This window comes from Mytilus californianus, unplaced genomic scaffold (assembly GCF_021869535.1).
Source record: "Mytilus californianus isolate M0D057914Y unplaced genomic scaffold, xbMytCali1.0.p SCAF_12, whole genome shotgun sequence".
In the NCBI taxonomy this organism is placed as follows: domain Eukaryota; kingdom Metazoa; phylum Mollusca; class Bivalvia; order Mytilida; family Mytilidae; genus Mytilus; species Mytilus californianus.
The window spans coordinates 2,942,618-2,964,074 of NW_026262604.1; the positions used below are offsets into that span (position 1 = coordinate 2,942,618).

Here is a 21,457-nt window from a genome sequence, read left to right on the forward strand (position 1 = left end):
TTGCATGGTGAAACACATGTCTATTTATCCTATTATTACACTGAAAACCATCCGTCTTTAAAATTGGTATTCGTACGCATAAAATATTTTATATGTAAATGACCATGTTTCTGGTATAAGTCGGATAAACTTATGTGTATATTTTATGTTTGTATAAATGTAATATAAGGAATATTTCTAACGGCATATTTTATATAGCGTGTGACGCTATAGTTGAACGGCTATCATGGCTAGTTATTTATTCATTATTCTTTTTTGTGGCATTTGGAATGCAATAGTCGTAAGTAAAATGACTTAATTTGATAAATTTATATTACATAATGAAATATGTAAAGAGAAAGAGAACATAAACTATATTGATCTAATCTTTTATGATTTCTTTAATGATATACTATATGTGCCAAATGTTCATCTTAGCTATGCTTAATTATATTTGTTTAAATAATAACACATATGTTTTGCAACAAATATTTTTTTTGGAATTCTATATTGAGGTATCAATCATTGTTTGTTAAAATATTAAGTCGCAATGCACTTATACTCTATTTTTGTTTCTAGACAGATGTATGTTTAAAATACAACTTAAATTGTGTCGATACTAAGCAATTTAAAGACTAACTGTAGTATGTTCCCCCGTCGTTATCACAACAGAAAAAACAAAGAGTTAAAGGAACTTCTAAAATAAAATTAAAAAACTAAAATATTTTAATAAAAAGAGATGAGGGTTAATGCGTTAATGTGACGACAGAAATAACCCTCAAAACATCTAGCTGACAACAAACAGCTTGAAAAAAAGACATGCTTCTTGGTTCCTTCTAGTTCTATACAAAGTGTTAAAAATAATTAAACAGAAATTATCAAAGATCTGCCATAAATAACAAATTCTCCAAATAATTACAATCATAAGATATCACACACGTCAACCACTGACGATGCTCTGACTTCAAACAGGCACATTGGTTTTTAACAGGTTTACAATTAATATTTTGGTGAACTCAACCCTCTACCCTATTAATCTTAATTATTTGGTTACCAATTGCTAAAAAAAGTTCGTTTGTGATGTAATATATACAAAAACTTTATGCTATCAATTTGCAAAGGCATATCATATAAGGGAGACTAAAAATAAAACAGGTTTCGTGCTCAATTAAAAGGGTGATAAGTAAAAAATATGTATCGTTAGTGTATACAAAAACAGTTTAAATTCTACAGTAAAAACATTATACAGCAGGTATATTTATTTAATTTATTTTCGATTAACCAAAAGTACTTTTGTCTTGCGTCTACGAAAAAATAAGAATCAATGTAAAAAAATTAAAAACACAAATATTCCGTGTATAAAAAACCCATTACATTGACGGAAAAAAATCCGGATTATATCAAACTGTTACAATATCTTGTTTGACTTTAAATTTTATTAACAAAAGGGAGATTATTTTGTCCTTTATGGGCCGATCGTGTTACATGCAACAACACATACGGTTTAACATATTAATTTGTTAAATGGAAAAAATATGACTAAGTATCGAAATCAACTATCGGTTTTCTTTTAATGATGTAGTGGTAGTTAAAAAAGGACTTTATAAAAATACCGAACTCCCAGGTAAATTCAAAAGCAGGAAGTTTATAAAACCGGACAAAATCAATCATTAGACTGTAACGACCAACGGAACAAATAGAAAATAACTGTCATATTGAATTCCTGTCTTGGTACAGCCATTGTCAGAAGAAAACATAGTTTGTTTAACCTGGTTTGATAGGTAGCTAAACCTCCATTTTTATGACAAATGTTTCAAGTCCCGTTATGCGTTCTTTTCCATTATATAATATTTGTAAAGGATAACAGGAATTCTTAAAACTTTTGGCAGTATATCAATTGATTTGAATAGGGTCTCATTTCTATATTTTTTATTTTCTCTCATTATTCACAATTATTTACAACAATTTATATTTAAGCACTCATTTTTCTCCTCTTTATATTTTTGGATTCATTTTTCTCTCTTCTTTATATTGTGGCCTATTACTTTTATTCTGTAAACATAATCCAGACAACATCAACCACTAACGCCCCTGCGAACAAATATACTTACCCTTACCTCATTTTCATGGTTCTCGTTTAACGTTATGTTGGTGTTGTTTGTATAAATTTTGTTTGGCAAATTGAATGACGGTATGTTGTGCATATCCGTCTGTCAGGGCTAAACGGTGTCTTCCCATTTATCCAACTTTTTAAAATAAGGTATTCTCATTTAGCCAACTTTTTATTTTTGTTAATTATTGGGTTGTTTGTTTAGTAATAATAATGTGTCTTTCTAAAATTTGACAGTAAATTTGTTCCTGTATGTTTTTATATTATTTAAAAAATATATATAAAATAGGCGATAGTAAACTTGTTACATTTTAAAGTAAATATGACTGTCTTTATTACTTGTTTAAATTGTAGGTGCAAGTTATAACATAACAATAAATGTGACACCTGTTAACTTTTAATTGTGGTGCTGATTCAAGGTGATTACCAAATTAAACATTGTTCGTGTTCAGCATTTTGCTAATCAATACAAAAATCTAAACATTTTTCACAACCCAAGCCCATATCTCCAAGTGTTAAAAATTAAAACTATGTAACAGTACTCAGCAATCTTTCCAAAACATTTGAATGAATGAATGAACTCTATTCTTATAAAACTACATTTCATAGTTAAGCTCATGTTGTAGTATATATAGCCATTCAATCCAAAATTTCATTATTGCACAAATGGCAAACGCTCAAGTAAGAGTACAACTAATTCCTCATGCCAGAGGTCACTACCTAGCAGTTGCAGGCTACAGATATTGTGTTAAGACCAGAAAACAGGGCAGAGATGCAGAACTTGTATACTGGAAATGTACAGAAATGGACTGCCCTGGGACCGTAAACACCACAGATAATCTAGTTACCAGATTTCCAAGAGACCACAACCACCCACCATCACATGCAGATATCAAAGCCAAGCTATTCCTGTCACACTTATCAGAGAAAGCACGCTCCTGCCTAGACCCACTACCAACACTCTATGACAGTGAAATAATACAGTTCCGGTGCAGGGAATGGGACGAAGACACCAGACAGATTGTAGAAAAGATACCAACCTTTACTGCCTGTAAATCCTCACTGTATCGTCAACGCAATACTGAACTACCTAGGCAGCCCGCCACCAGACAAAACATCGACTTACAAGCAGAATGGAGAGAAACTTCAACAGGTAATGATCAAATAATAATATAAAAAAAAGAAGGTATTGTATGATTGCCAATGAGACAACTCTACATCCAGACATAACATATAAGACATAAAGATTTATTTAAAGTCGGTATAAGCAATATAATTACAAACATAAGCTCTTTAAGGCTTTTAAAACCAAGGCCAAATGACAGTTGCTTTCCATTCGTTTGGATGTTTTTGAGCCCCCCCCCCCCCCCCCCCCCCCCCCCCCCCTATGTTTTGCCATTTGATTAAGGACTTTCCATTTAGAATTTTCCTTGGAGTTTGGTATTTTTGTTATTTTACTTTTTTTAAAACAATTATATGTTTCATTTTTCTTTTTAAAGTTCATATTGAATAAAATAGAATTTAATTTTTTACGATAAAATGTAACAAAAGTACAAAATAAAATATGAAAATAAATAGATAAATATTGATAATGATTATTTATAGATATTGATATTCATGATTTTGTTGCTATGTTTATTTGTAATAATTATTTTCTTTTTTATATTTTCAGGACAAAACTTTGTACTTTCAGAGGATGGTGACATCAACAAAATACTGGTTTTTGGTACTTCAGACAACCTTCGACACCTCAGCCAAGCCAATACTATATTCGCCGATGGAACTTTTTACGCTAGTCCATTACTTTTTAAGCAGCTTTACACAATACATGCACTCATTGAAGAAGAGATGTACCCATTAGTATTCGCTTTCCTGCCTGATAAATGCCAGACTACCTACCAACGTTTGTTTGCAATTCTTAAAGCAAGTGGAGCAGACAACAACACACCAATCAACCCAAACAGAATCTTCATGGACTTTGAATCAGCAGCACGTAATGCAGCAGAGACAGCCTTTCCTACTGCCACTATCAAAGGCTGTTTATTCCACTTCTGCCAGCGCATCTGGAAAAAGGTACAGACTCTTGGTTTGACCGAAGAATATAAGAACGATCCATTACTTCATCAACACGTACGACGAGCATCAGCACTTCCTTTAGTACCACCTCACCAAATTGAAGAAGTATGGTTCTACGCACTGAATAACTACCAAACCGAAGATGCACAAGTCACCAGCTTTAATGACTACGTCACAGAACAGTGGGTTGACAGAGAACCAGAACGATGGAACCACTTCACTACCGTAGGACCAAGGACAACAAACCATTTGGAAGGCTGGCACCACAAACTCAACAACCAGTTAAACAAGGCTCATCCTAACCTGTTCCTCATCATACAGAAGCTTCAGAATACACAGGCTGCCACAGAAATACGACTCATCCAGTACGCCGCAGGGGGAAAACGCAAGACTCGCAAGTTAAAGTACCGCAACAGACTGACCCAACTTAAGGGTAGACTACAGCAAGGACAGATCAACGTATATCACTACACTGATGCAGTATCCCACCTACTTAAACTAGGATGAAGATCTACTGAACATTCCTTTAGTGTGTGCTATGGATATTTCTGTGCTACGTTTTTTAACCATTGTGCTTGCATTACTATTTAAAAAACTATGATGTGTGTATCAACTGAACATTTATTTAGTGCCATTGTATGTTGTGTGAATCTACTGAACATTCATTTAGTCACGGTGTGCTATTGATATTTCTGTGCCAGTATTTTATAACCATTGTGCTTGAATTGCTTTTGCTTTTGTTTATATATATATGTATATATGTTGTGTGAATTTTGTTCTGTTCAATCTTTGTGTGGTAAAACGTATTTAACTTATATTTTGTTCCATTTGGATCATTTGGTCAGAAGAACAGAAAAAAATGAACGAAGAGGATCTATTACACAAAAAACCCCATCTTATTGACAAATCTCTTCATAAATAAAAGTGCAACTGATATTTTCTATCCAATTCACATTTTAATTAACGGTTAAAAAACTTAAAATTACTTTCAAATGATTTACATTACATGAACTAAATGTCAGTTGCACATTTTAACATGTTATGCTAAATAATACTACAGAAAATTTAATCCGGGTATAATTTTTAGTCTTATTTTTCACCTGTCATTCAACCCAAACTCTAATTGAAAAACCCTTTGTTCTTGATTACCTTTGATCTCATCTATCCAACTTTTTTTTTTACCTGTACTACCTATAATTTTAAAAAGTTGGATAAATGAGAATGAACCGGCTAAACTGACCACACCTTTATTGGCACGGATCACTCTATATTTAAACCTTTATCTTAAAATCATTTCTGTGTTTTGTATTTAATCCCATTATTCTAAAAATGCTAAAATATATATACATGACCCATTCTTAATTCTATTAAAAATATAGACAAACAATTATAATATATGCAACACGTGATACAAATAGGAATATTAGCAACATATGATAATTGAATCATTTGAAACCTTTCAATTATAATCAGAAAAGAGAGGGGGGTCAAAAGTTTTTATGTAGTTGAAAGAGGGGGGGGGGGGTAAATTTTTTAACACATTTTGAAAAGGGGGGGGGGGGGGGTCAATCATATTTTATCATTTTATCATTTAAAATTTACATTTTGCCGGCCCCCCTGGAGATAAATAATGACCGATCCCTTAGTTCTCTTCAAATAAGCATACACAAAGTTAATAAGATATATATAAGATTCAATATTTTACGTCAAACATTTAACATGAAAACTATGGTTACTTAAAATTAACGCAGGTAGAGGATACAATCGAAAATTGACATGTTTTAGTTAAGCAATTGACATGGTTCAGCTAAGTATTCCAAATTTTGTCATAGTGTATATTACATATGTCATTTTATAGATCATAGTAAGAGTTTGTTCGAACATGCTGTTAAAATAACAATTGACCCAATTATAATACCTATAAGACAAGTAGCCTTTTCAACCAATTTAATGGCTGTAATAGGTAAAATGTTCATGAAATAATCTCACTTATAGTTGGTATCAGAAGATATCATAGCCTTGAATAATATAATTGATATAAGACTGTATAACAAGTTAGTCTTTTTAACCACTAATCCGTATGCTAATAGAAAGATTTGTCATATTTGATCATTTAAAAGTGTACACACCATACAACCAATAAGCGACTAGACGAAATATTTGTGTTGAGGTGGTACCAAACACCTTGACTAAAATTAATTTGGAACGTTTAATTTTCATAAAATTTTGACAAAATATTAACTTTGACCCTTTGACAAAAATATAAAAATTTCAAAAAACTTGAACCACACACTTTATCGGAAAAATTTCATTGGAGATATAGCAGTTTGACAAACACTAATTTTGATCATTGAGAAGCTTAATATTTCCTTAACAATAGAACGTGATTAAAACGTTCAGCTGATTTATACAGAGTTATCTCCCTGTAGTGTCATTTACCACCTTAAAAGTGTAGTTAGCCGTAGTCTTCGTCCTCTATTTGTTTTGTGGTAGTTTTGTCTGTGTTGTTGCTTTATGTTTAGTTATATCGTTATTCTGTTTGAGTCTTTTGTCTGAGGGGTAAGGTGACGTCAATTGAACAAAATCAAATAAATCCTCAAATCAAAGCTGATAGGCAGAGAAAAGAACACACGCATACAAAATTAAAGCAAACCCATAAGGAAGTAAACAAGCCAAACAGTTTGGTGCCTTCTTTAACAACTGTAATAAATCATTTTTGCTTATTTATTGTTTTTTTTTTTTGGCAAACTACACATTATTTTATATTTCAAACCAGAAATCGGTTAAGGATACACATAGTAATTCCCTTAATTCCCCATATAATTTATTATTTTATTAATTTCTATAGATTTTGTGAACGTGATCAAAACGGCATTTGTAGTTAAACATAGAGTTAAAGTTAACGACACTTCAACCTAACGACACAAATAATAATAAAAGACATCTAGAAGGCAATAAGTACTTGAACAATACAGATATAATCTGAACAATATACACAGTTCTAAATTGTCCACGGTCTATCAAAGTGGATAAATTCAACGGATCTGAATTAGTAGTATTTATAAATTGGTTTTTATACCTGATATAAAATAAAACTATAACTTCACTCATGTAACCTTAGCAAAGGGGTTATGCAAACGTCCTTCAGATTTATTTGACAGCAGGGCTATTTTGAAAAGTCTTACAATGTTTCCTAAAATTCACAGTATAACAGCCGTTTGTGTGTTTTCTCCCGGTTATATCAATATAATTACTTAATTCTAAACAGAACATGAAATTGTTAGTCCCTAAAGATACATGTAGTCCAAAGCCGCAATTTTGAGAGAATTATAACAAGTTTTGAGTATATATACAAAAAACGGTATAAGAAGAATATCGTTAGCCAAAACAAACATTCTGTTACATTTAAAGTTAAATATTGGTTAGCGACCTCATTCCATGCACAACATTACAAAATCATTTAAAAGTTTCTGTTGGGTAAGAAATTTCCTCGAAAAGTGGTGAATACCATTTTAAATTGATTCAAATATGTTAAATTGTGAAAAGAATATTTCTAAGTATATATAATATAGATTCTTTAACAATCAATTTCCTAGATTATTTGACAACTTTTAGATATTGTTCCTTTGAGTGAAAATGTACATGCAAAATTGGTCCTATCTCTGTTTAACGTGGACAACAGCTTAAAACACTCCCTTTTTAAAATTGAATAACATAAGAAAGCTACTCAAAACTTAAAACAATAACTTTAATTACACAAATAGTTCCGTATAAGTGATCTATGCAGAATAAGGCCAATAAAAATAGATCGAGAAATCATCCAAACTGTGTATCCTTGACTCAAAATAAACTGAAATCTCTCAATGGCTCCAGTGTGTATTTAATTCCATACATGTCTCCATTAAGTGTCCAAGTCTGACAGTAATTCAGGTCTGTTTGTGGTCCATAGATGTGCCCAGGACTGTCCAAAATGGTGTTGTCTAATGTGTATAATACATGAATAAATTGTGTCGATCTAAATTATCGTACAACCTGATTGCTAATAAAAGTCAATGCGATGAGCCTTTAAAAATAAGATTATTTTTTTTCGATTAGGCTAAGCCAAATGTCAAACAGCAAGTATTTAAAACTAATGGAATGCACATAGCTCTGTTTTATTTATTTTCAGGGTACTTCAGTAGTCCAACAATGTCCTCAAATATATCCATTCAAATGTCCAAAGTTGTTTGTGAATAAATGTGGCCACTTGAATACTTGTCCAAAAGGTATGGTATTATGTAAATATGTGAAGGCTGTATGGTTGCCTAAAATTGCCTACATCCACTTCATATGAACTTTGGTGGATAGTTGTCTAATTGGCTATTATACCACATCTCCTTATTTCATTTCTATAATCATGATAATGTTCATGGTTTCTATACTCTAACGGAAAATGAACATTAAAATCTAATATCAACAGCTTAAAAAACTAACACAATAATTGCAAAATGACAATATAAAAAATAAACACTAAAATCAAAAATTTATTCAACAACAAACTTTAAGACCACCGACATGTCCCCTGCTAGCCATTGCTTTCAATAATTCAAAGCTGATGGTCTTTCTTAAAGGTATTCAAAGGACCAAATTGACTCTATTTATTTCAACTTTTCTTTGGGCTTCAACATGTTTGATAAAATAACAATGATCAAAGAAAAAATTCTTAACCTGACGCAGCTAAAGAGCATCGCAATCTTATATTAGCCAATCTTGATCATGAGCAAATTTGTAGTTCCTCGGTCATGTATTACTAGACCTTGGTGAATATCTAACAAAATTAATGGATAAATTAATAAAGCTTTAGACACATACATGTACAGCGTACTTGTTTATGCAGTTATCAGTATGAGGCCTAAAAAAAAATATTCAAAAACTTAATAACATAATTATATGGTAACTTTTTATGTTTTTGAAATTAGTTCTTGGTGGTACATTCAATACGCTTATGGGATGACTTATGGACTATATAATTCCATTGTCAGTCATACAAATAGAAATAAAGAAAAAGAGAAAACCGAACAATACAAATAGAAATAAAGAAAAAGAGAAAACCGAACAATACAAATAGAAATAAAGAAAAAGAGAAAACCGAACAATACAAATAGAAATAAAGAAAAAGAGAAAACCGAACAATACAAATAGAAATAAAGAAAAAGAGAAAACCGAACAATACAAATAGAAATTAAAGAAAAAGAGAAAACCGAACAATACAAATAGAAATAAAGAAAAAGAGAAAACCGAACAATACAAATAGAAATAAAGAAAAAGAGAAAACCGAACAATACAAAAGTACTGCATACAAACAAGTCTAATACAGCCCTAAAATGATATGTATTTCATTAATAAAATCAAGATTTTACTTTTCTATATTATAGGTCAAAACTGTTGTCCATTTGCTTCACCTACAGCATGCGGTAAACACTGTGTTGGTGGCGGAGGTCCAGCGCCGCCACCACCGCATCCACCGGTGTTACCACCAACAACAGGTAAAAATATATGTATAACGTACGTTAGCATCTCGTAAACATCCCGTTACAAAACAATCTTTTATTGGAAGATGTTGAGGATTTCAATATCAACTATTTATACTGCAGCCTGAACATTTGCTGTTGTCTTAATTTCTTCAATATACATGTAGTAATGGAGGAATATGTTTACAATGTAAATGTTATGTCACATCACTGTTTGTCTCAATCACGGGTTCATTTAGTAATGAAATAACTTATTAACCAACACAAAAACTAAAATATAGATTAAGCCAGGCAAGGAATCAGTGTTTTGCATAAGGGAGATATATTCCATAATTTGAAATAATTTCCAAAAGTTTGTAATGACAAGTTTCAACAACACAACACCCGTATGTTCATTCCAGTACCAAAGAACTGGCTAATAGGCTGGTGATACCCTATGAAACTAGCAGTCAACCACCTGAGGTATTGTTCCACTGGTAGTAATAACATTAACGGTACCAATTTTCTGCACCAGAAGCGCATTTCGACAATAAATGTCTTTTTTAGTGTTGCTCGAGGCCAAAATATTTGAAAATCCATACAAGTATAAATGATAAAATGAATAAAAAAACACTTTATAAATGTTGTGTGCCTTTCTGGATTTATCTTCACGAAGAATAATCAAACCTGAACACGTGAAAGCCAAAGACGTAGAAATATGGAAACAAATTAGGAGCAAGACGTTGTTAAACACGACCTTAGCTGTTGTTATTAAAGAGCTGTTATGATTAAAAAATCACAATTCTTAAGACAACACAAAATAAAAAATGGGTTAAAGTATTAAATGACCGAGTTGCGATATATATTATTTTGGAATCTTGGTTGAAACTGTAGGACATGTTGAAAATCCTCTTTCGTCAATTCTATCGAAAAATTACTAAGTTTCCAAGTCTAGAAAACTGTGCAAAAAATTTTCTATGAAGTGTCAGGGATCTTGGTTGAAATTTTTAGTAGGATTTGATTACAGAAATAAGGTACCCATTTTCCCCTCGCCCGATTGACCTCCCATCAGCCCCTCTGCTTGAAATCACCATACTATTAGTCGGTTTTGGGCATCGTCCGGCCAAATCACACATTTTCACAAGAAATTTGTGTTCTCTTCAGATATTTGTAGCCTGCCCAAGAGTAGAGGTCCATGTCGTGGGCACATAACCAGATACTTTTTTGATACTCACAGAAGAAGATGTCACAGATTTTCTTATGGTGGATGCAAAGGAAATGCAAACAATTTTGCTTCACATCATGAATGTACCAAGCGATGTTACACAGGTAAATGATAACATTAACTTAAACACCGATGCTACACAGGAAAAAAATAACATCAATTTTACACTCACTTTCAACAGGTAAATAATAACATCAACTCTACACAAAAGTTACACAAGTAAATAATAACATCAACTTTACATGGACGTTACACGAATAAAGGATAACATCAACATTCCACCGACGATTAACAGTTAATGATAACATCAACTTTAAACCCACACTACACAAGTAAATAACAACATAAACTTTACACCGACGCTACACAGGTAAATAAAAAAATAAACTTTACAACAATAATACAAAGGTGAATAATAACATCAATTTTAACAAAGACGCTACACAGGTAAATAATAATATCAAATTACCACCGTGCTCAGGTAAATAGTAACATCAACTATAACAACGACGCTTCACATTCAAACAATAGCATCAATTTTACACCAACGCTACACGGGCTAATGATAAAATCAACTTTACACCGACACTACACAAGTAAATAATAACATCAACTTAACACCGATGCTACACAGGTAAATAATAAAATCAACTTTAAACCGACACAGGTGAATAAATAAACGTCATTTGCTCTCTTGTAGACTGTTGTTTCATTGGAAAAATGAATTCACATCTTCTTTAATATAGAGTATTATATTATCAAATACGAAATAAGTATATTAACTTGAAACAATCTATAAAGCGATGCTACACCAGAAAGGAAACCGGTCATTGTACATACCATCACTAAACAGGAAATAAACCGGAACATTATGCATATGAAAAATTATTACGTCTAAACGGGCCATAACTTTGGTCAATAAAATAGCATTACATAAAAACCGACGCTATACATGAATTGTTTCAATTCAATAAAAACATCAAACAGATTATTAAATAGCATGATGCAAACCGACACTACGAAGGTAAATTATAACATCCAATAGGAACATTACTACACTTACACCACCCGTGTACATGAAAGTAACCAACACTACAAACAGAGTCGAAAGAAACTTATGTAAGTTGCACAGTAAGTACCTAAAGGAATTCCGTTTATTTCACGATAAAAAAATCTTGTCATTACGTATATATATAGAATAAAGCAAGAAATTTAAGTCTTAAAGATGTCTTGAGGAACAATGAGTTTCTGTATATTTTATAACTAAAACTTAGACCTGATTTATTCAAAAATCAATTACAAGTAGTTTACAGATTTTTGTTTTTATGACATTATGAACATGATGTAGAAAAATAATGTATAGTGACAAAACATCATAAATGTAACTGAATTTAACCAAATGATCAGTATAATTGTGTTTTCAAAGGATTCACCAAATTATTATGTATTATATAAATAACTTATATTCGAGTGGGTGATAGAGCAGATTCTTACTCCGAGAAAACATTGTCAACCGAGGCTATGTTTTTTGTTTTTTTTTTAAATTAATTGTACTGACTGTTCTGTCAACATTGTCTCTTCCGTTGTTAACGGAAAGTAATGCCGTCATGTACATATTAACGTTACAGTTAGTAGAAAAGCAATAAAAGTGAAAACAAGATGTATTTTATTTTATGTTGACAGTCTATAAAAAAAGGTCTGAAGCCGAAACGTAGAATTTGAGAATTGTCTTTAGAATAATTGATGGAAATTTGATTCATTGTCGGTTTCTGATTGGAATGCACGAGAGGGTGACATTCACAAAATGTCTCCCGCTGAGCCATGCGATAGAATAGTTTGTCCCCTCATACTAACCATTTAAAATCTGGTATTTTAATGTAAAGTATACCAAACTCAATTATATTATTGATATCTGAACAAAATAAATTTTGAAAATTTAGAAAATTAAAGGTTAGTCTGGATAATGAGTTACTATTGTATCCTCCTTTTCTGTTACACATGTAGTGTATCACAAAACGGGATACCATGATTACTTCCACAATAACATTATAGAAACACGGAATTATATTAAAAATTTTCATTGTACGATATATATGTGACGCACCAATTGTGAAAGGTAGCTGTCATCGGCATGCTACACGTTGAGGATATGAGAAAAACGGAATCATATTTAAAATTTTTCACTCTAGGCTTTACATGTGACGCACCTATTGTGAAAGGAACCTGTCATTGGCATGCTCGACGATGGGGATATGATAAACAGAAAGGAAGGTGTATTCTGTTTTGGTACTCTGGGTGTGGTGGTAATGGTAATAACTTCCCAAACAGACACGAATGCAACAAACAATGCAAAAAACACAATCCTCGTAAGTACTGCTCATTTTACATTTACATTTTAATGGTATATTGAATTACTCCCTAGTCTTGAATAAATAAATATATAACATGTACAAATGATACTTGTGGGAAATGACTTTTAGGATATCTTTAGCAAAATGTAATTTGTCAGTTTGTCTCATTTTCTACAAAACGAAATACTTAACCAAGTCAGTAATACGACAGTTGATTTCCGTTCGTTTGATGTGATTTAGCTTTTGAATTTACCATTTGTTAAAAGATTTTATATTTTGAATTTGCTTTGAAGTTTGGTATATAAGTTATCTTATTTTTTTTTGTTGTTCACAACACGTTTTATCACGTGATATTTATCAGATAATCATGTGTTTTGTTTAACATACGCTGAATGCAATCACTATGTTTTATCGGACTGTACATGATCCTTATGCAATCGAAGCTAAAAATTGAACAATTTGTTTTAGACACTTACAATACAAACAAAGAAATAGTGAGTTTATGGCAATGAAGCAGCAACCAAAGCTCTAAAAAATGATATAGTACACCTGAGGGTTAACATAATATCTTGATGCGACTATCATACAAGTGAGAGGTTTAGCGCTATAAAACCAGGTTCAATCCACCATTTTCAAGATTTGAAAATGCCTGTACCAAGTCAGGAATATGACAGTTGTTTTCCATTCGTTTGATGTGCTTTATCATTTACTTTTGCCATTTGATTAGGGACTTTCCGTTTTGAATTTTCCTCGGAGTTCAGTATTTTTTGTGATTTTACTTTTTTTTCAACAGTACAGGAAAATATATGCAAATCTTTGAATCTATGACATTACTATAAAATTACTAAATGTAAAAATTAGGAATCAACACAAAATTTCATCAATTACATTTATGTAAGCAACAAAACGATATAACTAAAAACTACCACCGACGAGTTTGTTTCCATGATATTTGCCACCTTGATTTGTCTCTGCTTTATCGACTGACGAGATTTAATAAATGGTAAACGATCGTTGTCTTAATTTAAAGATAGAAACAAGAAATGGGATTGGAATAGGGGATACAACTAAGACAATATGTAACAGTAACCACAACAAAAAATGTATCTTTTTCTACCTTGGCTCTAACAGGAAACATATTTCTCTATTATAAATGTGTGAAGAAATTATTATTAAATGTAGAATCAGAGTGATAATTTTGTGTTATATATAAAGGAACAACTTTAATTCATAATACGCAATTGTATTGTTATGTACATATCTCAAATAGCTTTTAAAGGTCAGTAGAAGGAGACTAATTGCTCATGTATGAAGACCATTTGAAATAACACTCCTAGTAATGATAATTGTTTTCTCTTTTTGTTTACATTTCCATACTCTACAGTAATCTTTTAATCCCATCTTTAACTTTCTTCCTCCCTAATTAAGGTCGTACCCAACACCTTGACTATTTTTAATTTGGCTCTTTTAATTTTCATAAAATTTTGACAAAGAGGGACGAAAGATTCCAGAGGGACAGTCAAACTCATATATCGAAAACAAACTGACAACGCCATGGCCAAAAATAAGAAGACAAACAGACAAATAATAGTACAGATGACACAACATAGACAAAATGTGAACTTTGACCCTTTGACAAAAATATAAAAATTTTTAAAATTTGAACCAACCTCTTTATCAGAAAAAAATCATTGGTTATATAGCAGTTTGACAAACACTAGTTTTGATCATTGAGAAGCTTAACATTTCTTTAACAATACAACGTGATTAAAACGTTTAGCTGATTTTTACAGAGTTATATCCCTGTAGTGTTAGGTACCACCTTAAGACTAAGCATCTTACACTTAACTCATATATCGTTCCAGACACACATTGCAAGCCAACTTACTGTAAATGTAGATATGGCCAAGTTTACGAGACAGATAGCAACGGATGTAAAATTTGTAAATGTAAACCCTCGCCATGCCTGCCATACGCATGCCCGAAAACGTGCAACAATGGTTATGATTATCAGACGGACAGCAATGGATGCAAGATTTGTAAATGCAAACCTTGGACATGCAAGCCAACGTATTGCCCGAAATGCCAATACGGTGTTACATATGAGACAGATAGCAACGGATGCAAAGTTTGTAAATGTAAAACCTATGACTGCCCAACACCATCTTGTCCAAAACACTGTCCATATGGCGTCGAATACGTAACAGATAGTCACGGATGTAAGATATGTAAATGTAAATCACATACATGCACATCACCATCTTGTCCTATATACTGTCCACATGGCGTCGAGTATGTAACAGATAGTCACGGTTGCAAGATATGTAAATGCAAATCATACGAATGCAAGAAAACTTATTGCCCTAAGTGCCAATACGGTGTTACCTATGAGACAGATAGCAACGGATGCAAAGTTTGTAAATGCAAAGCATATGAATGCCCATTATCATCGTGTCCTAGCGACTGTCCACATGGTGTCGAAATAGTAACAGATAGTCATGGTTGCAAAATATGTAAATGTAAAACCTATGTCTGCCCAGCATCGACTTGTCCTATATACTGTCCACATGGCGTCGAGTATGTAACAGATAGTCACGGTTGCAAGATATGCAAATGTAAAACCTATGTCTGCCCAGCATCGACTTGTCCTATATACTGTCCACATGGCGTCGAGTATGTAACAGATAGTCACGGTTGCAAGACATGTAAATGCAAATCCTATGAATGCAAGAAAACCTATTGCCCTAAATGCCAATATGGTGTTACCTATGAGACAGATAGCCACGGATGCAAAGTTTGTAAATGTAAAGCATATGAATGCCCATTATCATCGTGTCCTAGCGACTGTCCACATGGTGTCGAAATAGTAACAGATAGTCATGGTTGCAAAATATGTAAATGTAAAACCTATGTCTGCCCAGCATCGACTTGTCCTATATACTGTCCATATGGCGTCGAATACGTAACAGATAGTCACGGTTGCAAGATATGTAAATGTAAATCAAAGACATGTAAACCTACTTACTGTCCTCCTTGTAAAAATGGAGTGAAATACGATACTGATAGTCAAGGATGTAAAGTATGCCGGTGTAAGTCTGGTGTTGGAGGCTGTCCACCAAATGCAAATCCACATCCGTTTTGCCCACATGGTTTCCAGGCCCAATGCTTTTCAGACAGTGACTGTACTCCCCCTAAGAAATGTTGCCGAACAGGATGTAGTAATCAGTGCGTCGCTCCATGTAAGTATACTAGTATTCAAAATGTAGATGTTCAATGAAAGTTGGAAACTTTTTCATCAGATTGATTTAAACAAATTAAAAATAATGGTTGACAAGGATATGCAATATAAATACTAAATCCTTTTTACCTCAAGAATAGATTACCTTAGCTGTATTTTGCAAAACCGTTAGGATTTTTGGTCCTCCAAAGTCTTCAACTTCGTTCTTTATTTGGCCTTTTTAACATTTTTTTATTCGAGCGTCACCGATAAGTCTTTTGTAGACGAAACGCGCGTCTGGCGCTTATATAAAATTTCAATCCTGGTATTTATGAGGAGTTTTTTTATGTTCAGTTGGACATACCCTGTCCGTCTGAGGTTGTCATTAAAAGTAGATATGTTCACATTTGTCTCTTTTCGGTAGATCCCGCATACTGAGAGGTAGATTTAATGTAGCTCAATGCTCTCAGATTTGCAGAACATGTCCGGTTTCAATGCGAACGTTAACATCAACGTCTTTAGTCAAAATATTGGGAATCTGTGTACATTTTTACATAATCATTCTGGTTACAAATGAACGTTAAGATAAGAGGGACGAAAGAATTGAAGATATTGATATATGGTCAATATTTTCTGATTAACTGTGACACACATTTACAATCATATATGCAGTTAGTCTCAATTTAAGACAAATAAGTACATAGATATAAGAAGATGTGGTATGAGTGGTAATGAGACAATTCTCCATCCAAGTCATAATTTTATAAAGTTAACCATTATAGGTCAAAGTACGGTCTTCAACATGGAGCCTTGGCTCACACCGAACACCAAGCTATAAAGGGCCCAAAAAATCACTAGTGTAAAACCATTCAAACGAGAAAACCAACGGTCTTATATTTAAAAATACGAGAAACGAGAAACACTTATGAATCACATCATCAAAAGACAACCACTGAACATCAGGTTCCTGGCTTAGGATTTGTGCAAACAAATGCAGCTGATTTAAATGTTTGAATTGGTACCGACCTTCACCCTCACCTGAACCAATAGTGTAGCATCACAACATAGAAAGACACACTATAAAATATCAATTGAAATGGCTTAATTCAATCAAATGACATATTAACAGAAACAAGTGAATATACACTGAACGAATAAATTTAATCTATGACACAATATTAGTACAAAATCAATAAGATAAGGGTCTGAAATGTTTAACAATTTCAGAAAGACAGCCATAACCTTGAACAAAATGCCGCCAAATAGAATAATGTACACAGGTTAATGAAAATAATTTTGTTGTAAGGTAATGTTAACGGAAATATTAAGGACATCACGTTCATTTTTGTCACATTTTATCAAACTTTCACTTAGACAGATTATGTTTTTTGAACAGAAGACATATTACATTTTTTATCATTCATAATTATTTTTTCAGATGGAAAATAGAGCAGGTTTCATGGTATCCGGCTGTGGTACACAGAAAACATACATAACGTTGATTGAAACAAATAAAATTTACCGTAATAATACATGACTCATTGTATAGTCCTATATTAAGGAAACATATATTTATATATAAATGAAGATATAGTATGAGTGCAAATGAGACAACTCTTTTCAAGAAACCAAATGACACAGACTTTAAGAACTAAAGATCACCTCACGGCCTTCAACAAGTAACAAAGCCCATACCGCATAGTCAGCCATAAAAAGCCCCGAAATGATAAATGTAAAACAATTCAAACGAGAAAACTAACGGTATATTTAATGTACAAAACAAATGAACGAAAGCAAATATGTAACATAGCAACAAACGACTACAACTGAATTACAGGCTCCTGAATTGGGACAGACACAAACATACAAAATGTGCCGGGGTTACACATGTTAGAGGGATTTCAACCCTCCCATAACCTAGGACAGTGTTGTAACAGTACAACATAACAACGTACTATAAAATCAGTTAAAAAAGGCTTAACTAAAAATAGAAACTAAGTACAGATCTGAGAGTACTTGCAGTTACTGACAGCAAGTTCAAAGCCCATTACAACTAATTACAAAAATGCATCTAAGACTAAATTACCAATCAGTACACATCCAACATCCAATGGATTTAGTTAAAGAAGCCATCAACAGTCAGATAAAGACATGACCTTGTGCAATGCCAAGATACAGGTATCGACAGATTGTAGATCCATGACAGTGCATCTGTATATAACAATAATATTTAGTGTGCTCTAATTTAATAATAAAAAATCAATATTAATACTAAAAGATCTATAAGTTTACCAGGATCGTTTCTAAATTTCCGGGTGCGGTAAACACCATCTCCGTAAAAATTAGGATGGGCTATCCCATTTGAAATAAGTTGCATCCAAACTTCAAAACCAAATCTTAACATCTTTGGAAGAATTTAGTAAAGGTTTTAAATAATTTGTTGTAACCAAAATCCCTGACTTAATCATTCAACAGTAATACACGGATTACGTTAATTGAAATCTAAAACGCCACAACAGACACGGGCATAACGAACGATTTGTGAAAAAAACACCGTATGATGGTGCCAAAGAAGTATCACCATCCAAAAAAGAATATTAGCAGTAGGGAACGAAAAATCATCCCTTTTGTCGTAAATCATAGTGTGGAGTTTCCCGTGTAAAACTGAACTATCTAAATCTAGGAAAGAACAGTTGTAGTATTAGCGAATTGACAAATTACAATGAGCGTGATAATTTGGACTACCAGTTTCAAAAGCATATTAACTAAAACCAAAAATTTTACTGACCCTTCAAAGATTTGTTGTAAGGGTTCTTTTATGTACAGGGGGCAAAGCATTCGAAACAAGATGTTTAACTGTCGATGAGTTCTACATGACCCTTAATGTATATAAGAAGATTAAGTACCATTATTAAGGACCCCTTCTCATATTTTGATGAACTAAGTTGATTGTATTCTTGACATTAGATTGACATGATAGAGGATGGCTCCGGAACAGTGGGCATGTTTTCTATTAAAAGACTATTTTTATATTACCGAATTTTGACTCCGAAATATAAAAAAAGTCTATTCACTGGTGTTATGTAATTGGTTAATTGCTAGTTGATGCAAAGAATACGACCAATTTGGTCATCAATATCTAAGAAGTAGGTTACATCGGAAACGAATTTACCTTTAGTGATGATTATTCGGTATTTCTTGAAAGTAAATCTGACCTTAATAAAATTGAGAATGGAAATGGGGAATGTGTCAAAGAGACAACAACCCGACCATAGAGCAGACAACAGCCGAAGGCCACCAATGGGTCTTCAATGCAGCGAGAAACTCCCGCAGCCGGAGGCGTCCTTCAGCTGGCCCCTAAACAAATAAGTATACTAGTTCAGTGAGAATGGACGTCATACTAAACTCTAAATTATACACAGGAAACTAAAATTATAAATGATACAAGACTAACAAAGGCCAGAGGCTCCTGACTTGGGATAGACAGGCGCAAAAATGCGCAAAATGGCGCAAAAAAAAAACAACTAATTATTCCTCTAACATACCTTTAGAGTCATATGTACCGACCCTTTTCTTTACAAGTATCTTGATAATTTAAAACATTAGCTAATGGATTCAGGAAATGACTTTATTCTAGTATGGCTCTACAAGAAAAAGGCCCTATATTTAAACGATTTCTGATACATGTGTTTATTCTGGTAAGGTTGCTTCCGTAGACAAATTCCTTTCCTTTCTTATTAAAATACTTGTATAAGTAGAAAAGGGTAGATGTGGTAAGGATTCAATTTGTTACCAATGACAAATATATATTTGATAATGAAAACAGTTTTGCAGTATAATATCGCATACGTCTTAAAACAATGAATAAATCTTATTTTGTTGGGTTTTTTTTTTTGGTCTAATTTCATATTTAAAATTCTTTATTTAAGTGTCAATATAACATTTATTACAATAAGTAGCTATGTTATTGTAGTTGCAATTTTAAGATATTGTCTGCTCTATGGTCGGGTAGTTGTCTCTTTGACACATTCCCATATTCCATTCTCAATTTTAGACATTGTGTCAACTATTAAACGTTAAATTGCAATGATAACGTACTACACAAATGTGTTTCCGTGAATGCATACATAACCATACTGTGCCATAGAATGTTCTGAGTATCACATACTGAAGATATAGAGCCCAAAATGTTAAACGAAAGTTTCGACAATACGATCAGAATGTCAATCAAACCAAAACCTCAATTTTATGAAAGTAATTAGAATTCAAAATTGAGATTCACTGAACAGAGATCAAATACGTAGCAGGATTCGATTGATAAATAAGGTGTTCTGAGCATGAAAAATTTCCTGAGGAAGAATAGTGCCTTCCATTTTGTAAAAAAAACTGCTTGAAAGTTGACTCGTGTGGGTTTAATTGTTGTGTTTGTTTCGGACTCTACATTTGACAGATATGAGTTATATGTGTAACAAATGTGCATAAAAATTATGGATATTTTTTATGAAGTGTGATTCCAACGACAGGGATTTATAACCAATTTTAATAATATAAACATAAACAGATAATCACAGTATTTATCAAAAACAGTTTGTTAATTGTCTGAGTAAAAGTCAGACGGATGTGATCTCAAAGACTGGTTTGATCAGGATCTGCTTTTTCTTCCCGGAGCCCCTGAGATCATCTAAATTTTTTTGTGGTGTTTTTTGTTTTTTCGCTTTGTGTTTACTTTTCTATATTCTGTTACATGTGTTGCGTATACTGTTTTTGATCTTCGGTCGGGTTTTTTTTTCTAAGGCACTGTCTGCTCGTTTTCGACTTATGAGACTGATGATCTAGTTGGTATCTTTTGCTACTCTCTTTTAACGTTGCCATATATTCATGTGCATATCTTAAGTATGGAATCTCGGCAGTTGATGTCTTGTTAATATTTAAATGGATGATTTGAATTGGTAGAACGTGATGTTGATAAAGATTTTAAAGGTTTGGTTTTATTAATACACAACTTGCTTA

General features: G+C 32.7%; 1 protein-coding gene across 1 annotated transcript; it reads left to right on the forward strand.

Annotated features, from left to right (window-relative positions):
* Positions 1 to 145: 145 nt before the first annotated feature.
* Positions 146 to 17,896, forward strand: LOC127722243 (papilin-like). Its single transcript, XM_052229139.1, has 7 exons — positions 146 to 280; positions 8,334 to 8,430; positions 9,580 to 9,690; positions 10,819 to 10,983; positions 13,069 to 13,245; positions 15,096 to 15,449; positions 17,886 to 17,896. The coding sequence occupies exons 1-7, from the start codon at positions 227 to 229 to the stop codon at positions 17,894 to 17,896; spliced, it is 969 nt and encodes a 322-aa protein (XP_052085099.1). The 5' UTR covers positions 146 to 226.
* Positions 17,897 to 21,457: the final 3,561 nt, after the last annotated feature.